Raw genomic sequence first — 22,817 nt, 5'->3', positions numbered from 1 at the left:
AGTTTCTTAAAACCTTAAAGCAGTGCCCTACTATAGATGTGTTTGCATAATGATACTGCAATAGCTCACACAGGAAGGTTATTATAGCATCTAACCTCATCTGTGGGTTATCCTTTATCAGCTCCTTGTGTGGCCACGTTGACCTCTCACCTTAATTCACATTTTTCCTTTCAAAAGCTGGATCCTTAACATACAAATTGTTGTTTGGCAAACTCAAGAGAACAAATCCAACAAAATGCAGGAGTACATTTTGTATACAACCAGTAAGTGCACAAGTCACACTGGATCATTAAAGCTGATCTATAAATGTCATTTCCAAAACGTATCCAGAATATAGAACTACTAAGAACATACATTTTAATTATGACATGCAATTTATTTAAATATTAAACACATCATATTTATCTGATGCAAATTTTAATTGCAGACATATGAATCCCTCCCACATACATGTATAATCTAGGGCATATACAAGAATCTTTTATTATGCACTCCATGCTGTAAGTCAGAAATGGTTTATACTACACTATTGAAGGGAAAAAAAAAGCTACAGAAGGGTTTATATCCTGCAAATACTTGAGTTCTGTTCTTTCAGCAGTAACAGAAAGCAAATATACTGAAATAAAACTAAGCTTTATATCTATTTTATTTAATCTTTAGGAACAAAAATAAATACTGTAAAACATCTTTCAGGCATTTGTAAATACAGAAATAAAGTTAGAGACTGTTTCATGGAAGTCAATATGCATATAAACTATTGTAGTGGAAGTTGGAAGAAATGCCCCTGTTTGTTACAGTAGGCACAAGAATCTTCTTCCCTGAAGTTTCAGCAGGAAGTAACAGAATAAACAGGATTAATCATTTTTGCATGATAACATATTTCTGTCTTGGCTCTACGTACTTACTAGATGACTCTGTAACGGTGGACTCAGTTAATAAAATAGAGAAGTAAAATACAATGATGATTCCAAAATACTAGTTTAAAAAATAAGGTGTTATTATCCAGTTATTTATGCCATGAGAGATGGTACCAAATAGTAAATAATATGGGGAGGGAGAGGGACAGAAATACTTAAAAACCCTAGAAGCAAAAATTATATGAAATGAAATAAAAAAAAAAATCTTAAACACAGACTAGAAATTGGTATCGTTTTGCTGGTATCAGAACATTTTTTTTAAACCCATTCCAGCATACTTCAGTGATAGAAGTATTAATTCTGCACAGATATAGCTTTATAAATCTGGTGGGGTTTTTTTCCTTTTTCTTTGGTGAACAAAAAATCAGCTTGATTTTAATCAGCAGCATGTTTCAACACAGACTTAAAATTCCTGGCTTCAAAGAAAGCTTAAACAAAATTGCCATTGGGCACATTTACATTAGAAGTATAATTTATGCCTGCAAGTGAATAAAGAGCAGTTCTTTATGGCTGAAACTCTGCTACAGTATCCACGAGAAATGCAGTCAAAGTACTATGTTAAATATCTAGAAACAGCATCAATAAAGAGACTGCACTAAAAAAAAAAAAATATGCAAAGCCTTGATGCTCTGTTAAAACATATTTTCTACTCACTCACCATTCTTAAGTGCAGGCACAACATTCAGTCCACACAGTGGGAGACATTTATACAGTCTATTCACACAAAAAATATCTCCAAGATTACAAATCCCCCAAACAATGCTGACAAAGCAGGCACTATAGGAAAAGAAAAAGTTAAGCAAACTTACCTGCTGTAAGTACATAAAAGTCAAGGCACAGGAGAGCTGGGGACACATGCCCACATTCGGCAGTGCCACGCAGGTTGCACCCGTAAGGGGATGCTGCATGGTGTTGCTCTGAAGTCTACGTAGAACAAGTGAGGGGGCTTGCATGCAAGCACGTTTGCCCTATCTTGTCACTACGTTTTTTTCCTTTTGCTTATTTAAGTAAGAAACAGTGTTTCTCGACTGCCTTTTTTTCCCCAGCGCTAGATCCCTACATTCATTTGTCAGCTAAGGCAACTTGGTAGATTTAAACTACGAATTTTTAACAGAGAGGAAAAAAGAAGACACAGCCTGCAGCCTATTGATGAGCAAATGGAACTTCCTCAATGACAGAGAGAGCTGAAGCTTGTCTCACAACAGTAGCTGCTGACTAGTAGAGAGAGATTGACTCAGTGAGGCTCAGTCGGCTGGTGCTGATGCTGCACAGCTTCTCATTTGTCAAATGGGTCCTAGGGCAGGGTCTTTACCACTCACCAAAATTCAAATACTGCATTTTAAAAATCCCTGGAGAGGATAGGGAAGGAGAGTGAGCGTGCTGCATCACAGGCGTCCATGAGATCTGGGCAATTAGTGTCATTGCCCAGCTGGGACTGAATGCCTGTTATGATTCTGTACGCACACATACACACTCACACGCACACTTTTTTTCCCCCCTCCCAGGACTCACACCTGACATAAAAAGGGCTTCCCCTTTCTCAGAACAAAAGTATCAAGCACAAACTGGGAAAGGGAAAGAATCTTGGCTAGTCAAGAGGATTCCAGCAAATATACAGTGGCATCAATAAATGAGCTTTTTTTAAATACAAATTAATTTTATATCTACATTTCATTCACCATCTAGTTTCCCAGAAAAGTCTATAAAAGCATTACAGTGAAACTGTGAAATATCTGTGTAACCACTGCAGCAGAAACACTAGGAATGAAACAAAATTCTATGGCACACTGTGTATACTTTACTGGGGGGGAGGGGAGCAGGCTTGGATAAAGACTGTATCTTAAAATTGGTCTAAACCCCATCTCATCTAAAATTACAAATTTATCTGACAGCTAGTCAATCTATTATAAAGGACTGCCCTATCAGGTTACATGGAAAAATTACATTTGCAATTTTCAGAATTTAATGTTTACTTTTTACTTTGAGAGTGATACCTCAAATTAGTATTCCACTCTTGCAGGCTTTTTCTTTCCCCCCCTTTATTTTATGGAGTAATAATTATTCATTAGTAGATCTAGTTAGTCTTTATGTAATAAAGTAGGATGTGACCTGCAAATCAAATAATTTATATTACAGCTTGTCCTTGAGGTCCTATATTACAGGTCTCTTTTTTTTTTTTCCTTAAATACAACTCAAGTATAACAGAAGATACTACTATTTTTAATTAGAATTTGACAAATGAATTAAAAATTAATTCTTCAGGAAAGAAGGTCAAATCTCAAAGCACCACCTGAGGTTTTGAAAGGGTTCCTTTTAAAAAGGCTCTGCAGAAGATTTTAAAATTACCTGTCATAGGATATCTAACTTCCACAAAAACACATTAGATCAAGAATTTAATGTTAACAACAATAAATAACCCACATACAAGAGAAGTCTATTTCATCAACAGCATAACTGGTTTAATATTAAGATCTACCCTTTAGAACAAATAATAGTCCCCGCTTAACTAGAAACAGATACAAAACATGTCACTGCAACTCAGGCGCTGTATTAAAAAAAATAATTCTTTTTCATTCTCCATGTGCACACACATACCTGCACCCACACAAGCTTCAGAGACTGATTTAGATCCACTAAGTCTTCTTCATGCAAAACCGAAAATTTTCCAGCAGAATCTGTTATTACATAATTTTCTTTCTCAAAAGCAGTCAATGCAACAAAACCAACGTATTTAGAACTCAGCAATCAACACCAAACCAATCATGCACAAACTTACAATACAGAGATTGGTTTTGTCTTAGGAAACATCCATGCTTTTGCAGTTTATCACAGACTGCTTTACTAGAACAGCCCAGATACAGAACAGCACAGATTATCACCAAAAAAACCCCAACCAAAAACCCAATAAAAAACCCAAAAGACAAACCACCAACAAAACCCCCCGACACACCACAGAGCAAGAGCGAGCGAGAAGGAGAAATGAACGAACTCTATGCCCTTTCTCCTTTTTTCATTCTTTCTCTCTGCCTTAAGCAGTCTCCTGTTCTGACAGGAGTATGTCATGCTTTTCTTCATTCTTTTTTTTTCTTTCCTAGCACAGAAAGGCTGTTATTCTGCAAATGCCCTAAGCTGATAGAATTTTCCCTTCAGCTCATTTTCATATGAAATACCATAAATAATACATGGTACTTTAATAAGACCTTATCAGAATGTTTAATGAAAAACAAATACGTTATGTAAGGAGGCAAATAACCAACTCATTCCACATTATGTCAAAATCAAAGGCAGCATACTTCCTAGCCAAACAGTTTGGAACTATATAAGTCTATCCAATTTCCCAAAGTGAAGTTCTGGAACATCGTGATGGTCAAGCAAAGTTTCTTCTGTTTATTGCACTATTTTACATCCATAAAACAGATTAAACGCTTAAAAGCAGTGTGTTGAACAATTACTTCAAGAGAATTTAGTAGTGTAAATGTAGCTAATACTAACTGTAAAAGTAAATTTCTCATTGGTCTTTTATCTTTAGTTTTCACACATCTCAAAGTAAGAAAAATACGACCCAGAAATACTATGAATATGTTACGTTTGTATATTCATATTATTAAAACAAGAAAATCAGTGTTTTAACTATCCAAATCATCTATACACTGAGAAACAATAGATAAACATACATAATTCAGTAGTGTAAGAGATCTAAAAAAGAAACAGAATTCTATAGCCTGATACACACTACTTCAAGAGAGGCAGGGGAAAGTCATTATCAATTTTCATCCCTTCCAAGGATAACTTGTCATTATGTCTAAAAAGAAGAAAGGTAACAAAATGTGTTTTATTTTTATAAAAATAAAATCAATGTCTCTTCTTCAAAGCCATTTCCTTGTTTATACACACTCTCCTACCAAACTCAACCCATCAATCATAACCACATTCCAAGTTATGGCTATATATACATTAAGCACCACCACAAATTTGCCAAAGGTACATGAATGACTGTACACAATCTGACCTTCTATCCTCACGCACGGTGACAGTATCGCTATAACTACTATACAATTTCACAGAACAGCATATGCCCCATCAACAGCTCATCTGCAAATTATTAACAACTCGATTTTTCTTCTCATTCTACAAAAATCAATGCCTGTAATTGCAAAGCCCACTTTACCTACAGCACATGACATCTTCCAGTTGCCTCAGTGCTGCTCTGTTGGGTCAGTAACTGAACTCAGTTATCCCACACTCCCTTGCTGATCTTATCAATTAGATCTCAATTAACAACAACTACAAACCTTTTTCAAAAGGAAAGCAGGCTACCAATCTACACAAACCAAATCGGCCTCTGTGGGAGTTCAATTAGACATGTAGAAATAAAAAGTTCTTCCACAGTGATAATAGACCCATCTGAGGTGCAATGCCTACTACACCACCATGAGAGGCAATGCTCCCTTTTCCAACCTGTTTGGACTGTCAGTGCCATGGTATATAGCACAAGCAGAGAACTTGTGGTTATGCACCTTCTCCCCACATCCAATGAGACTGCCATTTAAAAAATACCAACAGCAAAGTGTCAATCAATATTGAATATGCAAATAAAAACATGACATCAAAGAACCTCTGAAACAAAGCAAAAAGAACCCACATCATTTCTCACACAGCTGACGTACAAACACAAAACCACTCTTTGATTTACAATGCATTTGTTTATTTAGTGTAACATTCCATTTTAAATCATCCACTCAATTCTTGTGCTCTGGTAGTCAACTTCTCAAAACTTAACTTCAAATTTCACATTTACAAACGTTCAACCTAGAAGTTAACTTTTAGAATTAGCACATCAGACTGCCTAATCAGTCAAACCTTTTCCATCAGGTAAAAAATGATCTGAAAGAGATCACTTGCAAGACCACACACCATTTTACACTTCAAACTTGTCTCAGCAGTAGCCTACAGTAACAAGTTTACACGTATAGAAGGCATATAGTATTATAAATATTATATGCCTCCAGACGTCAAGCATTTAAAAAAAAAAAATCACAACTGCGTACTACATTATCCATATGAAGAATGTATTTTCTTCTCAACTTTATAAAATGGTTGATGTGGTACAAAAATAATTCAGGCAAGTGGTATAAAGGTAATAGTAGTGCAGTCCTTTCTCTAAACACTCCTTTTCTACCACCACATAAAAAAATAGCTCCCAGGACTTCAAACCAGGAAAAGAAGCATATTATAAGCTTAAATTACAATGCTTCATTAACATATTTTGACAAATTACCAGCAATCATTAATATCTTTGCCTTTATTCTGCCCAGTATTCTATTTTCTTATGCGTGTGCGTTATGTTTTTTTTAAAATAAACTAGGGAAATATCACTGATGTTTTTAAATAAACTGTTTTGTCAAAAAAGAGCAAATACAAGGTTTTCCCTCTATTCTTTTCAATTAATGGGCAATATCTCATCCTTCCAGTGATACTTTCTTGTCTTGAAAATGCCTATTTGTAATTTAACGTTTCTGTTAAGATCGCTCTTCTCTACTAGGTCTTTGCACAAAGATCAAGATATTACAGAGGCTCATGCCTACCTCAGTCAAATAAGAATCACTAATTTTCTGTTTCTGTTAAGTACTATGTAATGTCCATTGACTTCTCCCAGTATTTCATACCCAATGTCTACAAAGACTCTGTAATACAGTTAACCTCTTCAGCACCACTTAATACATATTTCATAAGCATTCAACATTAACGATCCAGGTTTTTCACAACAAAGAAGCCAAGAGCCCTTATTCCCACTGGTGTGTTTGGGGTGGGGGGGTGGGAAAGGTAACTAACTAACTAAAAATATTCAGCCCTTAAAGAGTCAGACACTTCCAAACAGAAGATGTGCATTCCCTGACAGTCTTATTTTCCTGGCCTACAGAATCCAGATATTCAGCAGAAAGGAAGGGGCAGGGGGGCAGAGGGGGAGGAGAAAGCAAGGAAAGAAGACAGGCCTAACAACCTGGTTCTGAATCGATTTTGTGCAAGTTTACACCAGTGTATCTCTCCTAAATCAGCAGCTTTACTCCTGCCTGTCCACTGCAGAAAGCAAGGTTAGCGCCCCAGCCTACGAGCGCTCCTGTCCCGCACGCCCGAGCGCCGGGCTCCACTCGAGTGGTTTTCCTCTCCGGCGGCCCCGGCACAGCTATACCAGGAACTCCATCTAGTGGGGACGCAGGCTATAGCAACCTTCCCTCAAACCACGTACTCAAAACACAGCGAGCTGGACCCGGGGTTTGGTGGTGTAACCGAATCTGCAACGCAATGCGCATCGTAAAGAAAGAGTAGAAAAAGTTATTTTATCAGACTTGTGCCTCAAACCCGCATGCCTACGCCTAACCACCCAGCGCAGTGAAGGCACAGGATGAGGTTCCGAAGCACCTTAAATCACTCTGGGATTGCCATCTCCCTTGCTCTCTTCCATCTTTATGTTCCCGTCCACTTTTTATGCTACATTGGCACAAATGACTCAGTTGCCAGACAGCTAGAAAGACAGTACAGCCGATAACTGACATAGCACAAGCTATCAGAAAGCACTCGTCACCCAATGGCACGAGCATCCTTGCCAGAACAACGGGAGGACTGCACTATGCAAAGCAGGAAGCAATGAGTGCAGCAGCCCTCGTTTAGTAAAGTTTAAGATGATGTGCAATTATGTTTTTCAGAAAAAACCCTCCAAACTGTTACCTTCAGAGCACAGACTAAAGAAGCAGGGAAACAGATAGAACCAAGAAGGCGAAATAGAAATTGGGGCAGCAAAATCTTTTGTCGCTGCCACCTCACCTGGCACAAAGGTAGCATGGACACTTCAATGTTTCATTTTCAGAAGCAGAGGGAGCTCGCTCTCACTCACCGTGCACTACTGTCATAACACCGAATAAACTTTTCAAACAGAGATTCTTTAGATCTGACACACTGGTACAAGTCTGCTTCACAAAAGAACACCTTGATAGAAGTGTCCAGCGATAATAATTACCATTGAGGTTATTCTTAATATTGTAATGTTAGCAAGAAGACATCAGTGTCACATGTAGTGTTGCCCCATAATATACCTTCCAAAATTCCGGATGAAAAGACATAACATGACCCTTAGAAAATTAACTCCAAATTAAATTTAAAACCTCAGATTTAAAAAAAGGTAACATACAAAATTAATGAGTATTAATCACAAAAAATGTGTACAAGTTGATAATGAGCTTAAAGCTTCAGTATGTAGGATGAGAGGGCTACAAACTACTCAGGGGAAAAAAAAAAAGAGAAGTCTACAGTTTTATCTGAAGTGATGAGGCCTACCTTTGCGTGCTGCCACTGTGGACTGTTTGTTAGGTATCAGACAGGGAAAAGAGCATTTGAATAGTAAGGACATACCATACATAATTCACCCAAATGAGTTTTCATACGAAATTCTGTTTTCTTATTTTATATAGACACAAATCACCTGCAGTACTACAATCTCTTGTTTTGATCATCTTGAATACACTTATTTTGAACTAAAATTTTCAAATTCATTAATCATAAAAAGTTTGCCCCAATGTTTTGCTCCTTGATTTGCACCACCACATCTCACACTTTGCTGCTGTTATGAAATCACAAGGAAAGAATTTAACTTGTAGTGTGAAATAAGCAGCAGGAGCACGTGAATTTAGAGCTTGTTTTCATGTGATAGTAATAAAAGTAAAAAAAAAAACCAAACCAAAAAACAAAAAACCCTACACCACCAAATGCAATTATAAGACTACATAGCAGGGCAGCATAAATACATCTTGCTGAAGTTTTAGGGGTTTGTGAAAGATTATTAATCTCTTAAAAAAATTAATAGAATGTCAAAATCTCAGAAGGAGAATAAATGATAGATTAATTATACTATTATGTAAAGGTTGTATCTTTTCTTTATAGGAATTAAATTAACTGGACATCAGCAGAGTTTCCTTCTACAATGAAACCACTTCTTTTATTATTCTGTCTACAGCTGGATATCTCTCATATTCTGCCTGAATCTAAATCCACCAGACTTAGTCCACAATGCAGCAGCTCATTTTAATGTGTAACAGCTAAATATTAACATGCTTATGCATCAAACCAACAAATCCTTCATTAATTGCAGCTGAATCTCTAAGTCTCCACTACCCCATAAGACGGACTAAGTCAGTTTTAAATTTAGCTCAATGACTCTTCAAAATCTAGCCCTTCATCTCTAATTTCTTCTTGTGGCTTTCAATCTGACTTTCAACTAAAACATCTTAAAATTCTTATGGTGAAACCCAAAGGGTTCTAGTTAAATACCCATCTTCGTCCAAAGAGATGAAGATGCAGCTCAGGAGAATTAAAATGGAAGTTTTTATAGTTTTGAGCTTCAGTTTATACTGAAGCACTACGAAGGCTTTCCAAAGTAGCCAGCTATACACTCTCCAAAAGACCGTTCCAGCAGAAAGACGTCAGATGCCATGACCCAACCTCATTCCTGTGCCAGAATCTATGAGAAAAGGGTTGGTTGTGCCTTGTTGGTTTTTTTAAAATGTAAGAATTTTGGCTTGATATCACCCTTGCAGAATTACATGCTTTGGCATAAAGGCAGCTTTGTTTATGGAGTTGATACAAAGCTGTCTTGCTCATTAAGCCTTGAAATAGGGACAGAAGTACTGTGTGAGAAAGTTCAATTTTATATACAGAGTCAATATGGTGTCTCTTCTTTTTTTCACAGTTTATTCTATCCATTGGTTTTGAAAGAAGCATTTGCTTTTTATCTAACCATTTTTAACATAGATTACCTAACGTTCCTTGCTTTCTTTAAGACCCCTCTCAATATTCTCTCTCACACATCTACAACAGACTCCCCTATGCTCTATTCATGCATCAACCTACCCTTCACTTCAGTTAGGACCTTCACCTCCTTCACATCCTTTGAACTATGAACACTTCCGAGAAAGATAGCTCAAAACATAGAATTCATGTTGCATGTGCACAATATAATGTACAAAATGTTACGCTCAACATTTTGTATCAGAAATAGACTGGACACGCTGAAGAGAAGCAGGTATTCTACATCTGCTGTTAAGCACGACCACAAGCAACAAGCAGTACTTTCACATTGTACAACTTCCCTCTTATTCCCAGGAATCTTCCAGTCACAATAGACACAAATATCCTTACAGATAAAAAGCAAACATGTACATTAAAGCTTGTTCATTCAACTATGCTTATGTCAGTCTTAAAAGGTCTAGTTTGTAGGGCTTTTTTCAAATGAGAGAATATTTGCCTCAAATTACAAGTAACAAAACCTCAGAGACACCAGTTCACGTTTCCTTTTCAGTTGATACACACAAAGATTCCCCTCCTTACAAACGCATTCATATTCATGTATTTTGAAGAAAAAAATAACATTTTAGCAAAATTCTCTCCGAAATGTTTTTGTAAATAGCACTGTCTCATTGCTCTTCTTGAATTACACTAGCTCCACTGAAACTAGTTGTACGGTTAAGAGGCTGTGGATGTAGCTATTCCTTACAGTTTTATAATTTGGCCTTGAAATTAATTTCAAGATAAAACTTAGCAACATCAAATTTTAAACACTACATTTAAAAAAAATTGCAAATATTTTAATTAAACCGTCACAGAAAAATGAAAATAAGTTACTCTTAAATTTTAACTTATTTTTAGTTGCTCCAAATTGGTTTTGCAATTTCTAACTTGTTTTTATGCAGTACCTCCAAAGATTCAGATTAAATCATAACTCTGAAAGACACTAACCAGACAAGTTAGTTTTTGGCTTAATTCTGACCACATAAAAGCTTAAGAATGTATTCTCTCATAGCTTTTATCTTTTGTCAGGTAAGTATACTTTGCTTTGTCATACCTCAATACAATATCAATAAAGCATGATTTATATTAATTTTTTTCATTAAAACTACATAGAATACCACCACCACAAAAAATCCCACAGGAAAAAGATCTAACAAGGGGTTATGAACAACTGCTTTTATGTGAGTACACCATTTTTTTGTAAACCTGAACGATACATGAAATTTAGCTACTCAAAAGCTCTAAAAGAGTTAGAGAATGTATCAGTGAGGTCAGATAACACAAAGTTCCTTGACAGAAGGTGCTCAATGCATTCTCAAAACCAATATGGAAGCATACAGACTTTTGTCTTATGGCTTGTAGAGCTTCCCAGTATAGCATCTGATTGTTCATATACACAGAGGAGGCATTTTGTCCTAACTTAAATCTCCAACCTAGCATTTTCTAGCTTCACCCACTGAACTTCTCTGCTATGTAAGGCCTCTACACCTACATCACAAGAGCACAGAAGGAGCAGAACCATTACTATTATTAGGCCAGAGAGCTAAGTTAAAACTAGCACGGGTAAGCTTGTGCCCTCCTCTCAGTGGTGCTGACAGAGCATGGACATGTTTCCATAGTCAAGAGACAGTACACTAGTGACATTCTCCAAAACACTTGCTCAATTTCTGCTCAAACAAGGTAGAAAAGAATACATCAAACAGATAGCCCTATTAATTAGCAAATACTGTGTTTAAATGAAGGGATGAGGGACTGACAAGCATAGATACTAGCATGTTTTTGAAGTGGTTGTTCAAAGCAATACAAAGCCAAGACTTAAGTAACTCACTTTTTCTTTAAGTTATGTTACTATACCCACAAAGCGCATACATTGAATAAAAAGCACCATCCTGTATACGTCTTATGCATTATAACAGAAGCAAAGTTAACATTTAAAATTAACTAAATCAAAATTACCAAATTATTCACATCAGATACTAACATACCTGTTCTTTGTTATAACTGAACACAGCATAGCGCAAGTTCTAATGCTCCTGTGCATTTGCATCAGCTCTGACCTGTAAGGACTGCCTCTCAGGATAACTCCTTAGATCAGTCTGCACGCCTGTTCAAACCTTTGGCCTCCCTCCTGACCTGCCATCACAGGTGCCACTTGTGATGAAGATACCTCTGCTGCAGGAGACTAATTGAGACCAGCCCTGAATTTCATCCAGGCTAAACAGTCATCAGGTGCTAACATCAGGTCTCAGTCAACATAAGCCAGGTGACCTACACACAAAGGGTTTCACATCTAATTACAAGTGTTTAGTGTCATTGAGTTACCTGAAAGTGAACTCTAAAGAGACAGGCCATACCTCACTGCATACATAATAACCTTCCTGCTCCAGAGACCATCTAAACCCTTATTAAGATGTAGTACATATCTTAGTGTATCAGCTACATTATGTGTCTAATAGATGCAGTTTTACTATTGGATCTTGAATTTTTACTGGCAAATGACACTATTGGTACCAAAATTGCATTCCCTAATTCTGATAAGAAACGTTGCTGGGGTGTAAGAATCTTAAATATCAATAAAAAGGTAAATATTTGAACTGTCTCCACTGGAATAAAGAATAGTTAAGAACAAAATTAGATGCAAGGACTCACTAGTAATCTCCAGACACTGCAACTTCAAGGTCTCACAGATAAACAAAACAGCATAAAACCAAAAGCAAGATTAACTAAAATCAGCAGCTAGATTACCAATAACAAATAGTAAAAAATCTGTAGCAGTGTTCCATCCTCCATTTATTGTGACCCAAATCACTGAAACTAGTAGAAGTCTCAACACTCAATGAATGTAGTCCTGGGCTCCCTGAACACAAAACACCTGCAGTGCTGCAGATAAGTTAGCAGGAATATTTTTCTCAAGGATGTGGTGATCCTTTTCAAGTTAATACACATGAAAAAATTCTCATTTTACTAGTTTCTGCAATAAAATATTACTAAAATAAGGGGCAATACCAGGACTGGATAATCATTTATGCCTGATTCACACTGCCAATCCTCAAAAAATTTGTCTCGACACAAAGTCAAGGTGTGCTTTCATTTACTCATCATTCTTACTTAAATATTTCAGAACCTATTGCTGAAAAGCCAACATGATTTTCAAGACTGAAATAATATGGAAAGAAACACATTTGAAAAAAGCAAACTTTAACAATCTTACTTGCCTAAATCTTGCCAAAATAATTCAATTGCCATAAAATAGACTCAGTCAAGAAGAAGACAGCCTTGCTGCTTAATTCATCAGCCGTTTTAATCCTGTTTATGAGGATCAGGTTCTCTACAGAAATGCTTTTAAAGAATGCTTAAGAAAAATCATTGCTACTAGGGATTTGAGACATATTACTAACAGATAAAACAATAAACTGAAACCCAACCTATGGCCTCTGTAATCACATATGATATTAATATAAAGAAAACCTATATTCCTCCCCTGAAAACATAAACAAACTGCAAATGCTAATACTTTACATGGAAAACTGATCTGAGCGGATAGGTTCTCCCTAGCATTTACCTTCATTGAAAAATATTACACACAAAGAAGTATTTGCTCAATTCTGAGATTGCTCTAGATCTCATTTATTCCATTCCAGCTAAAACCAAAATGGAGTTGTATACACAGGGTTATTCCTAATTACTGGAGAAGCTTTCATTTTTTACTATTTTTACTTTTTTTCATACATACTCACCCCTAAATGATTTTATATACGGTCACATTCCCATATAAAGCATACTGACAAAAGTACATTACATACATTACTCAGATTGTGAACTAAATATTCAAAGCCTATGAAACACCAGAACTATGTTTATCTGAGTAATGTGAATTCATATATCCTATTTTACTATATACATCTTTCTCCCACATGCCTTGACTCTCTCTCAACGTAGAGTATGTAGAGTCGAAAAAACATAGTATGTCCCACTGGAATGACTGAATCACACCATAAGAAACCTTTGATTCCTCATCTTCGTTCATTCTTTTTTTGTTCTCTAGTCTAGCACTCATCCCTGCTCCAACAAAATCAGACACTTCTGTCCTCTACAAAGCTTCAGTGGCAGCGGGAGGGAACCAAAGAGAGAAGCTGCTGCTTCTGTGCTCCAGTGCCCTGCTCCAGATGGGCCCAAAATACCTTACACAAACAAGCTTGGAGGCCAGAGGACTTAGCTAGTGAGATTCACCACGGACGACCTGTGTACAGCTCTGCCAGATGCCTTCAAACTGTGAACTAGGGGCAGAACAGTCGGCTGTTCTTACAGGGCTTGCACACACAACCTGATCTGTACCAGGATGGGTGAGATGCTCAGATGGGGCAAAATCCTGAGATTTTAACCATTAACTTCTAAGAGTTATTTAATACGTGTTAATCAGTCAGATTTGAGCAGGTATTCAGACTGATTTTAAAGGGCCAAAGTCATGTTTATGAAAAAAGTCCTATCCTTCTCTGGCCACCTATCAAAGACTGCTAGAATGTATTAAGAATTTTCATCTTTTCCTTTTTAATTAAAAAACCGCAACACAAATATTGCATTTCTTTAGCTGTTTTCTCACATAACTGAACAACTGTTTCACGCTTCTTAAGAAGTATAAGGCAATTGCATAAACTCAACTATTTAATTCCAGAAAGTTTAAATTTATCAAGTTAATATTGAGGATTAATTTCATACATCTGGACACAATCTAATAAAGCGTTGTACATCCCTCACTACTTGGTGTGAAAAAGAGAGAGCTGGATTACTCCCAGCTCAGCTCTGTCTAGCTACGGGCCCTCAAAGGCTGATGCCTCTTGCTTACCCCCTTGCCAATGTTTATCATACCTCACTTGTGGCAAAACATGCAGTGGATTTCATGAGGCTCACTGGGTTTTGAGAGTCAGAGGAACCATCAGCACATAAGGCTCTACTGCTCATTCATAACATACAAACACAGGAAAATAACGCTAGAAAAGACATCAGCTTTCTTTGTAGCAAGATCTTTTTGTCCCAACAGGCAATAAATCACTGTGACTGGATGACCAAAGGTCATTTCTCAGAGGTAAAGATATGACACTGGGCTGATAGACCCTTAGTCACAGGCACGCACCAATATGAAATAGGTTAAGAATTGGCAGGCCTCAAGCTTCCAAAAAACTGCAGCAGACACCTTCACACAGAGTAAAGCAGCAGTCCTGAACCTATACTAAGCCCTTGATCAATCTTGTTAGCCCTTCTGTGACACCACCTGGGACATTCCTTCACCTACACTCTAAACAGCTGCTCATTCATCCTCACAGTTACATCAACTCTGCATGTAAAGATACACATTCCCACTTAATGCCATTCTAGCAGTGTACGTTTGCTTTGCCTGTACAGTCAAACAGCATGCATTTAACTAAAGTGCTTTAGAACACCGTGCAAAATGAAGACCAGAGTACGATGTGAATGTTTCCTGAGTAATGTGTCCTTAGCTACAGAATTTATGAAGCTGAGTATTAATGGTGGTTTGGGTTTTTTTTTTTACTATTAGTTGAACATTTTATTCTTGTACTTCAGTTTTAATTTTCCTAGAATGTTTTGCTTTTTGTGACAGAACAGTTAACTTTTTTCTTTTTTTTTTTTTTAGAAAACACTGATGATTGTGTTCCTTAAGAAATTCTGTATAGAAGCAGCAGTCGTAACATACCATAAGTATCAATTATTTTTTCTTGAATATACATACATTTAGTTGCCCTCCAGAACTGCAAGTATTTTTATTTATTTCATTTCATAAGATCTGGAATGAATATTACATATTAATCAGAATATTTTCTTCTATTAAAAAAAATCTGTTTATGTATTTATATAATCTTGTTGTAGTTCAGAACAGAGGTACAGAGGTGAGGTATTCAAATTGTGTTCATTAACTACAAACCCAGATACTTAACCTAGACTAAAATAACTAATCTGTATAGGAACTCAAAGTTCAGGTTATCTAACTAACCTCAAATGCAAAAAATGACACATTATGTAATTATGAAGAAAACACCCAGGAACCAAGATGAAACTCATTGAAAATGGCTGCCCTGACACAGAATGCACAGCTGGAAAATACATTCATTTTACTGTTTAAAAAAATATTGCCTCTCACTAGGATAACCAAAAAGGAAAGCTGTATTGCATGACAAATATACATATTTTGGCAGTGTACGTTGTCTCTGCCTGCATATATCACATTCATTACTATGGCTTAGGGAGGACAGAACAGGTTAGCTACACAGTTTAATGTGTTGATGTCTCTTTGTCCTTTTCCTCCTTGGGTAAGATGAAAAATGATAGGACTTTTTTTCATTATTCATAATGAATGCCTTTCTTGTTGACAGTCCTTGCTGTCAAGTAAGAAGCCCTGAACTTTAATCTTTGTGATCCAAGATTTCTGTTCACATGGAAATCAACCACAAGGATCACACATGAGAAACTTAACACCCAGTTTTTATAACAGCAGTCGTTATATTCCTTTCGTAGTTTTTTTTTTTAAATCTCCTAGTATTTTTTTTTGCAACCTACATTTGGTACCATGACAGACAGACTGGGGAAAGCATGCCCTTATTGCATGGCATGAAAAAAGACTCTTAGTGATTTCTAAAACACAACAGTGAACCAAAAGATCTGAAGTGATTTTCCTCTGTATTATTATTCCCAGAAGTTACACACCCCTGGCACTCTTAACAGTATTTAGAAATCCATCAAATTCCAGTTGTCAATTACTTTTGTGTTTGTGTGTGTGCATATATATAGACACACACACACAGACATATACACAATATAATTATAAGCATTTAAAAGAAATGATCCCGGGAGATACGTATCTACATATATATATTATTATTATTCATTACATAATGTAAACATCATGCAGTATTGTCAATATACTCTGTGATTCTCTTCTATTTCTTAGTCTGCTAGCACCGATTATAAGAAACTTTCAGATTATGAGCCTCTGTTGGCTGGAAGTGTATCTGCAGTAAAGAGTGGCTTGCTTTCCTTTCTCAGGTTATCATCTCTCCCAAAAAGTTTTACCTGCTTCTAAAATCTGTCACACATCTCAAGGGTTAGCTTGGACTGGTAATAATTCTAAAACTGCTAACACTTATAAAAGGTGAGTGATAGTCCCAGGTTTGTGCTTCCCTCTCTCTTGGTGATGTTCTTGATGCTGTAAAGCCACAACAGAAGGATGGCTGAAGTTCAGATCAAAGCTGCCATTCCAAACCAAGAATATGACTAGGAAAAAAGAACTCAAAAAGCAGCAGCAGGGAACAAAATTAAATACTAAGTACCAACTTACAGGCAAACTAGTTCTCATTTCCCATGTATTAAAAAATACATTTAATATAATGAATTGACTGATCCCAAATCATCAAATACTTGATTATTTTAGTGCCACCCCCACAAAAAAGCAGATATTCAGTCTGAAAACTACTTTCTTCACTGCAGGTTTAAAAAAATGAAATTGCACAAATATAGTAGGGGGTTTCCACACCTGCTGCAATGTACACAGTTGTAGTTGGGGCTAGAGAGAGATGAGGTCAGTAACAGGAAGGAAAATGTGATTAAGTAATTCTTGATATGATGCCAACTATGGCCTTTGTATCCCATTTCAAATCTAGCTATCGTGTTTCCAAAATAATATAGTACAGGATGGATGCTGTTTTGTTAATACGATATATAGATTTCTAATAGGAATTTCATACTTACAACTGAATTACAGATATGCCAACTATGATGTATTCTTATGTGTATGTGGCACAGTATTTCATAACACGCTACAGCAATTTCTTCCCTTGACATACAAAAAGACTGAAGAAAAGAAAAAAAAAATTCAAGCTGAATAACACATCAGTGCTCGCAACTTGAGTTGATTTTGCGCACCAAATCCCAAATGGTCATCTTGCGTTAATAGATTCTTAGGTGGAGAAGTGTTAAAATCTTAACAAAATCTGGCAGAGGGTATGAAATGACATTCAATTAAACAATATAGCAGCAAATTACATGGACTAAGATTTGATTTGATATTAATACATAAGAGGTGGGAAAAGACAGTACAAAAAACTGTTGTATCTCTAAAGTACTATACTCCAAATCGTAGCTTGTCTGTGTGAAGCAAGTTATGTTGCCTTCATTGCAAAGGTGAATTTTGAAAAACAAAATTATAGTTTCTTTCCAAAAGTAAGTAAGAAATATTGATTCATGCATCATGTTACTAAAAGCTAGGCCTTCTAACTCTTGGTAATGATTATGTGAATGAAAACAAAGATAAGAGATACCAAGTAAAAATAATTGCATATTGCAGTCACATTTTTTAAGCTACCTAATTTATTGTGAATCTAGAGGGACACAAGGAGCTGGAGAGAGTGCAAAATCCATCATTTATAACCTGCCTAAAATTTGTTTTTAAGTGACTCATTATAGAGGAATTACAAAAGTATCACTTGTTCATTTCCTTTTCAGGCAGGTACCTGAAAGGACATAAAGTAACTTTAAGCCCAACTGAAAGCAATGAACAGGCAGTCACCTGGCCATATCTCAAGTGTATGCAGTACTTAAAGTTCATTCAACGGTGATAATATAATAGAATCTTCTGCTGGTGGAACAGTGGTGTTATGGATGCTTGCATTCAGATTCATTAGACATAAACAGATTTGGTTGTCAATGACAGCTTTTGATCATTCTGCAAGGAATTTGTAAGCAAAAACCGCCAGTTATCTCGAGTTACAAATCATATCAAAAATGTGATATGCTTAAATTAAATATGTAATCTTACCCCCTCATCTTGAAGCACTACAAGGTTTTAACAGACTAGAAAATAGACTTGGAGATAATTTCTTCTTCCACTGAAATGCTGGCCCCTTGCAATTTCAAAACCTAGAACAGCAATTAGTCATAAGCTCTGAAATTATGAAAAAAATACATCCTACTTCAAACAAATAGTTATGAAGAAAATATTTTAATTATGCAAGCAGGACCTTGACCAGGTTTACTGGGATAATTACCTCTAAGAAAACATTCTAACACAGAAAGTGATTAGAAACTTGGAGCATTCTCCACAACCCAGTGCTCACACACTCACTCTCTGCCACGTCACCTAAGTGTCCCATCTACTGAATTCTTGAAAGAATTCCTCATGTCAACAAAAGTAAAATTTGAAGGAAAATCTTCCTTCAGTGTTTCAATTCCTCAACCCCATGCACACTCACTGATGAGAAACTGGCTTTCCGAAGCAAGTTAACTGACTCCTCTACACAGAAATGACAAATTGGTTACAAATTTGGGGGTTATTTTCAGATTTTGTTTAAACAAATAAAATTTAGAAGCAAATTCCCTTGATATCAATAGATCAGAGCAGTGGGTATGCTAATATCAGTAATCCAATTGATAAAAGAAAAATTAATCATTAATTGCATGACGTGTGCAGGATTTGTACCAGAAGCCTATTACTGTGTTGAGTCTATTTCAAGAAAAAACGTCCTTAGAAATCTTAGGCTGAAGCATAAAACCACCTCAATCTTTATCTTTTTCCAAACAAGTGTGAAACACAGCTCGACTGAAAATAGTGCAGTTCTAACTTGCAAGTGAATTAAGCCTTATACAATGATAAATACAATGTTCAGTAATGTGCTTTTGGTGTGACTGAATAAGGCATCTGGATAAAATTGAGAACTATAGAGAACACTAAATCACTTTAAAAACATGCATGAACTTTAGAATGATGCTGTCATCAGATTATTTATATTCTAGACATACAAAAGTGCTATATATTTCAGGTCTTTCATGGCAAAACAAAAGCTTTACACAAGTAAAATTAAGTATTTAGATGCTTTCATGCAGGATTTATTAGTTCGTATTTTGCCCTGTCTCTGTATTTCTCTCAATTTCAACTGTATTTTTGTCACTTTAGCTTTATACTGTGTGGTACATTTGCTTTATTATATATCAACTGATGATCAATCTGAATCCACACAGAACTGGATATACCTGAGAAAACGTACCCTCACAGGATCAAACCAAACAAAAACAGGACCCAAAGAAATACAGTAGAAAAGCTCAGTTTCGTACTATTTAGACAGAAGTATCTTTACACACCTTAAGGCTTATCGGAATGAACCATGCTATTGAACACAATTAGCCTATAGATCAGCCAATAGTAAAAAGGAAGTTATTTCACACAGTAAGACATACCCTGTCTTTCAAAAGATTTTCTCAGTATTCTTCCTTTATAAATACATATAAACCTTCACCACACAAATAAACATCTACAAGAATGTATTTCCTTGTTTTCCAGACAAATTGTATAAATTATACTATTTCAAGTGGTCTTGGGAAAAAAAAAAACAAAACAAACCAAAACTAAAAGAAAAGACTTTTTTCTATCATCACCAAAATTTGTTCTTCGATCTAACTGTTAAATCACAGGCTACGCCATGTTTATCTCTTGCCTTAATCAGGGCAATGCCTCTCTTTCTGGGTTTCTTATGTATTTTTCTTCAGCTGTAACTCTAAAATGCTGCTGTTGGCCATTGCTGCATCTAGTAAGCCACAAACATTTTTCCATACTTCTTAAGCTTGGAATTTCCCACTTGTCCCTAATTTTTGCTCTCTCATTCTGCCAACTATTCTGAATATAGCCATCAAATCTTTCTCATGGTAACCCTTTTCAGTTTGCTCCAGAGCAGCTAAACATACCAAGCATTTAAAATGTCACAGAACAAACAGCTCCAGCTCAAGCGTCCCTCCTATCATGCTTATCTGTGTACCAATTTAACAAAACCAACTTTTACTTTGTAGCCACTTTTGTTAATGTAGTATAAACCTACAGTTAACTGTGATTTGATTTTCTTGTTCTACTTAAATAGATTAAGGAAAACTAACAAAAATCTGTAACCAAATAAACATCTACCTGCAAAGCTGCACTGATTTAAAAGCATATTTGTAGGTAAACAAACATAAATTATATTGTAAGATTCGTGTAACCAAGTAAGAGGACTGATTCAACATACTGAACAAATCAGAATGATTCCATATTGTTAATACAGAACACTTCTAAACCCATCGCTTCTTCTGTGTGGTATCAAGGAGTTTCTGGCACTAAGGCAGTGGGGAACGGTGTTTGCTGGTAGCTGTCACACAGCTCTTAGTATGACTTTACATCATGTTTAGGCATTTAAGAAGTTGCTATTCTGCTCATGGGAAAAAGGTTTCCAATGACTAAGAATGGGGCAGTAAGTATGGAGGGAATAATGGATCCCTACTGACCTGTGTACCACATAGAATATAATATTGAAAACACTGGACTGTTTTCCTCATACTGGAATTCACAGAACTGCTCAAACAGAGGTCTTAATTGTCTGACATAAAAGAGCCATTTCAATTCTACTTTTTGTGAACTGGCAAATTCTGTGCTCAAAATGTTCTAGTGAGCCAGAACTCAGATTTTTGAGCAATATTCCAAAGTGTGATATAGCAGATCAGTAAGATAAAGCGTACAGCCAACTAAGACAATACAACACCATCTGCTATAGACATAGGTGTAAAAATGCACATATATTGATTCAGCAGACGTTTACTCAAGCATACAGAAATTAGTCTTTATTGCGTTAGAAGCAACACAAAGAAAAAAGAAAAACTGAAGGTACTTAAAACTTACCACGTCAAAACCTTTCAGCACACACCAAACATTGTATTTTCAGTTTGTTGGTTCAAATGTTAATATTCCCATAGTGAATTATTTTTCGGGAGTTCCTTTTCTTTGAAAGAAAAGGTAAGTTTTCAAATGCTTGTTGTACATTAATTACATCTTGTGTATTTTAATACCTAGCTAGCTATAGGAAAGTTACCTTACTAGCTTTTACAATAAATGTAAAATTCTTTATTGAGAAACCACCCACATATAAAACCACTAACACAAACGCTGACAGTCTGACATCCAATCTGTTTCCAACCTACAGCCACAGAAATAGAGCACTGCAAATTCCAAAAAAAAAAATCACTAACATTTTCCCTTGTTTAAAGTACTTTTAAACTTTTTTTTATGACTCAGAAGCTTTGCCCCTGCTTGGTTCGTCTTTCCTGCAACTCATTAACATGTATAATTAAAATGTAACCACTTAAAGTTTTTTGTATTGGAATTTTCAAAGAATAATAAGGCAACAGACTGTCACTGAAATTCAAGGCATTAAGTTCTCAATAATTTTCTAAAAGCTCACCTTTAATAGCTATAACTATAATGTGATTACATCAGTGACAACAATTGAACCACAGGAGTTGTGTTGATTTCCAAATAGTCAGTAACAAAAAAAACTTAGGATATTAAATCTCTCAGGTAAGAAAGAAATTAAAAGTGAGAAGAAAGAAAAAAAAAACCCCACTTAAACAACATAGGTGGAGTTCAGCATGACTACCATAAAACACCAATGCCTATGATAATTCAAAATTCAAAACATTTTTGTGATGTAGCATCAACAAAAGGTTTTAATGAAACAGTAATAAGATGTTTGAATAATTTGTTCTGTGAACGGCAAACTGCAACACACCAGCAAGATTTATCACACACAGAATAGAGTTCAAGGGGTTGGAGGAAGAAAAACCTGAAAATCTGACTTTAGCCATTACTCAAAGCAATACAAAAACTACTGCTACTACTAAAAATGCAAGCAAAGTGATGAAGTCTGGTAATGAAGATGCTGAAAACAGTACACTGAGTAACACAAAGTCCTGCATCTGAGGAGGAACAGCCCAGAAGGCTGGGCAACTATTGGCTGGAAAGCAGCTTCATAGAAAAAGACCTGGAAGACCAGGAGGACAAGTTGAACACAAGCCAGCAACATGCCCCTGCAGCAAATGAGGTCTGCAGCACCCTAGGTTGTGTTAGAAAGGGCCTGGTGAGCAGATCACAAGGGAGGTGATCCTTCCCCTTTAACTCAGCCTTGGTGAGGCCACACCTGGAGTATCATGTCCAGTTCTGTGCTCCCCAGTACAAGAGAGAGAGGTGGACATGCTGGAGCG

The 22,817-nt window shown here is 36.2% G+C and overlaps 1 protein-coding gene across 35 annotated transcripts in view; it reads right to left on the bottom strand.

The window, feature by feature from the left end:
- The window catches only part of RBFOX1 (RNA binding fox-1 homolog 1), a 907,584-nt gene that overhangs the window by 277,410 nt on the left and 607,357 nt on the right, over nt 1–22,817 (bottom strand). For 3 of the 35 annotated variants that reach the window (XM_054843117.1, XM_054843135.1, XM_054843137.1), the window contains exon 1: nt 1,727–1,864. The exons of 29 other annotated variants lie outside the window; for them this stretch is intronic. In XM_054843117.1, coding sequence (XP_054699092.1) covers nt 1,727–1,825 — 99 coding nt within the window. In that variant the 5' untranslated portion in view covers nt 1,826–1,864. Of the gene's footprint in view, nt 1–1,726; nt 1,866–22,817 lie in introns of those variants that run through there. 3 more of the 35 variants (XM_054843138.1, XM_054843114.1, XM_054843157.1) reach the window with 3 other exon arrangements.

This window comes from Grus americana, chromosome 15 (genome assembly GCF_028858705.1).
Source record: "Grus americana isolate bGruAme1 chromosome 15, bGruAme1.mat, whole genome shotgun sequence".
Taxonomy (NCBI): domain Eukaryota; kingdom Metazoa; phylum Chordata; class Aves; order Gruiformes; family Gruidae; genus Grus; species Grus americana.
This window is presented reverse-complemented; position numbering and strand designations above follow the sequence as displayed.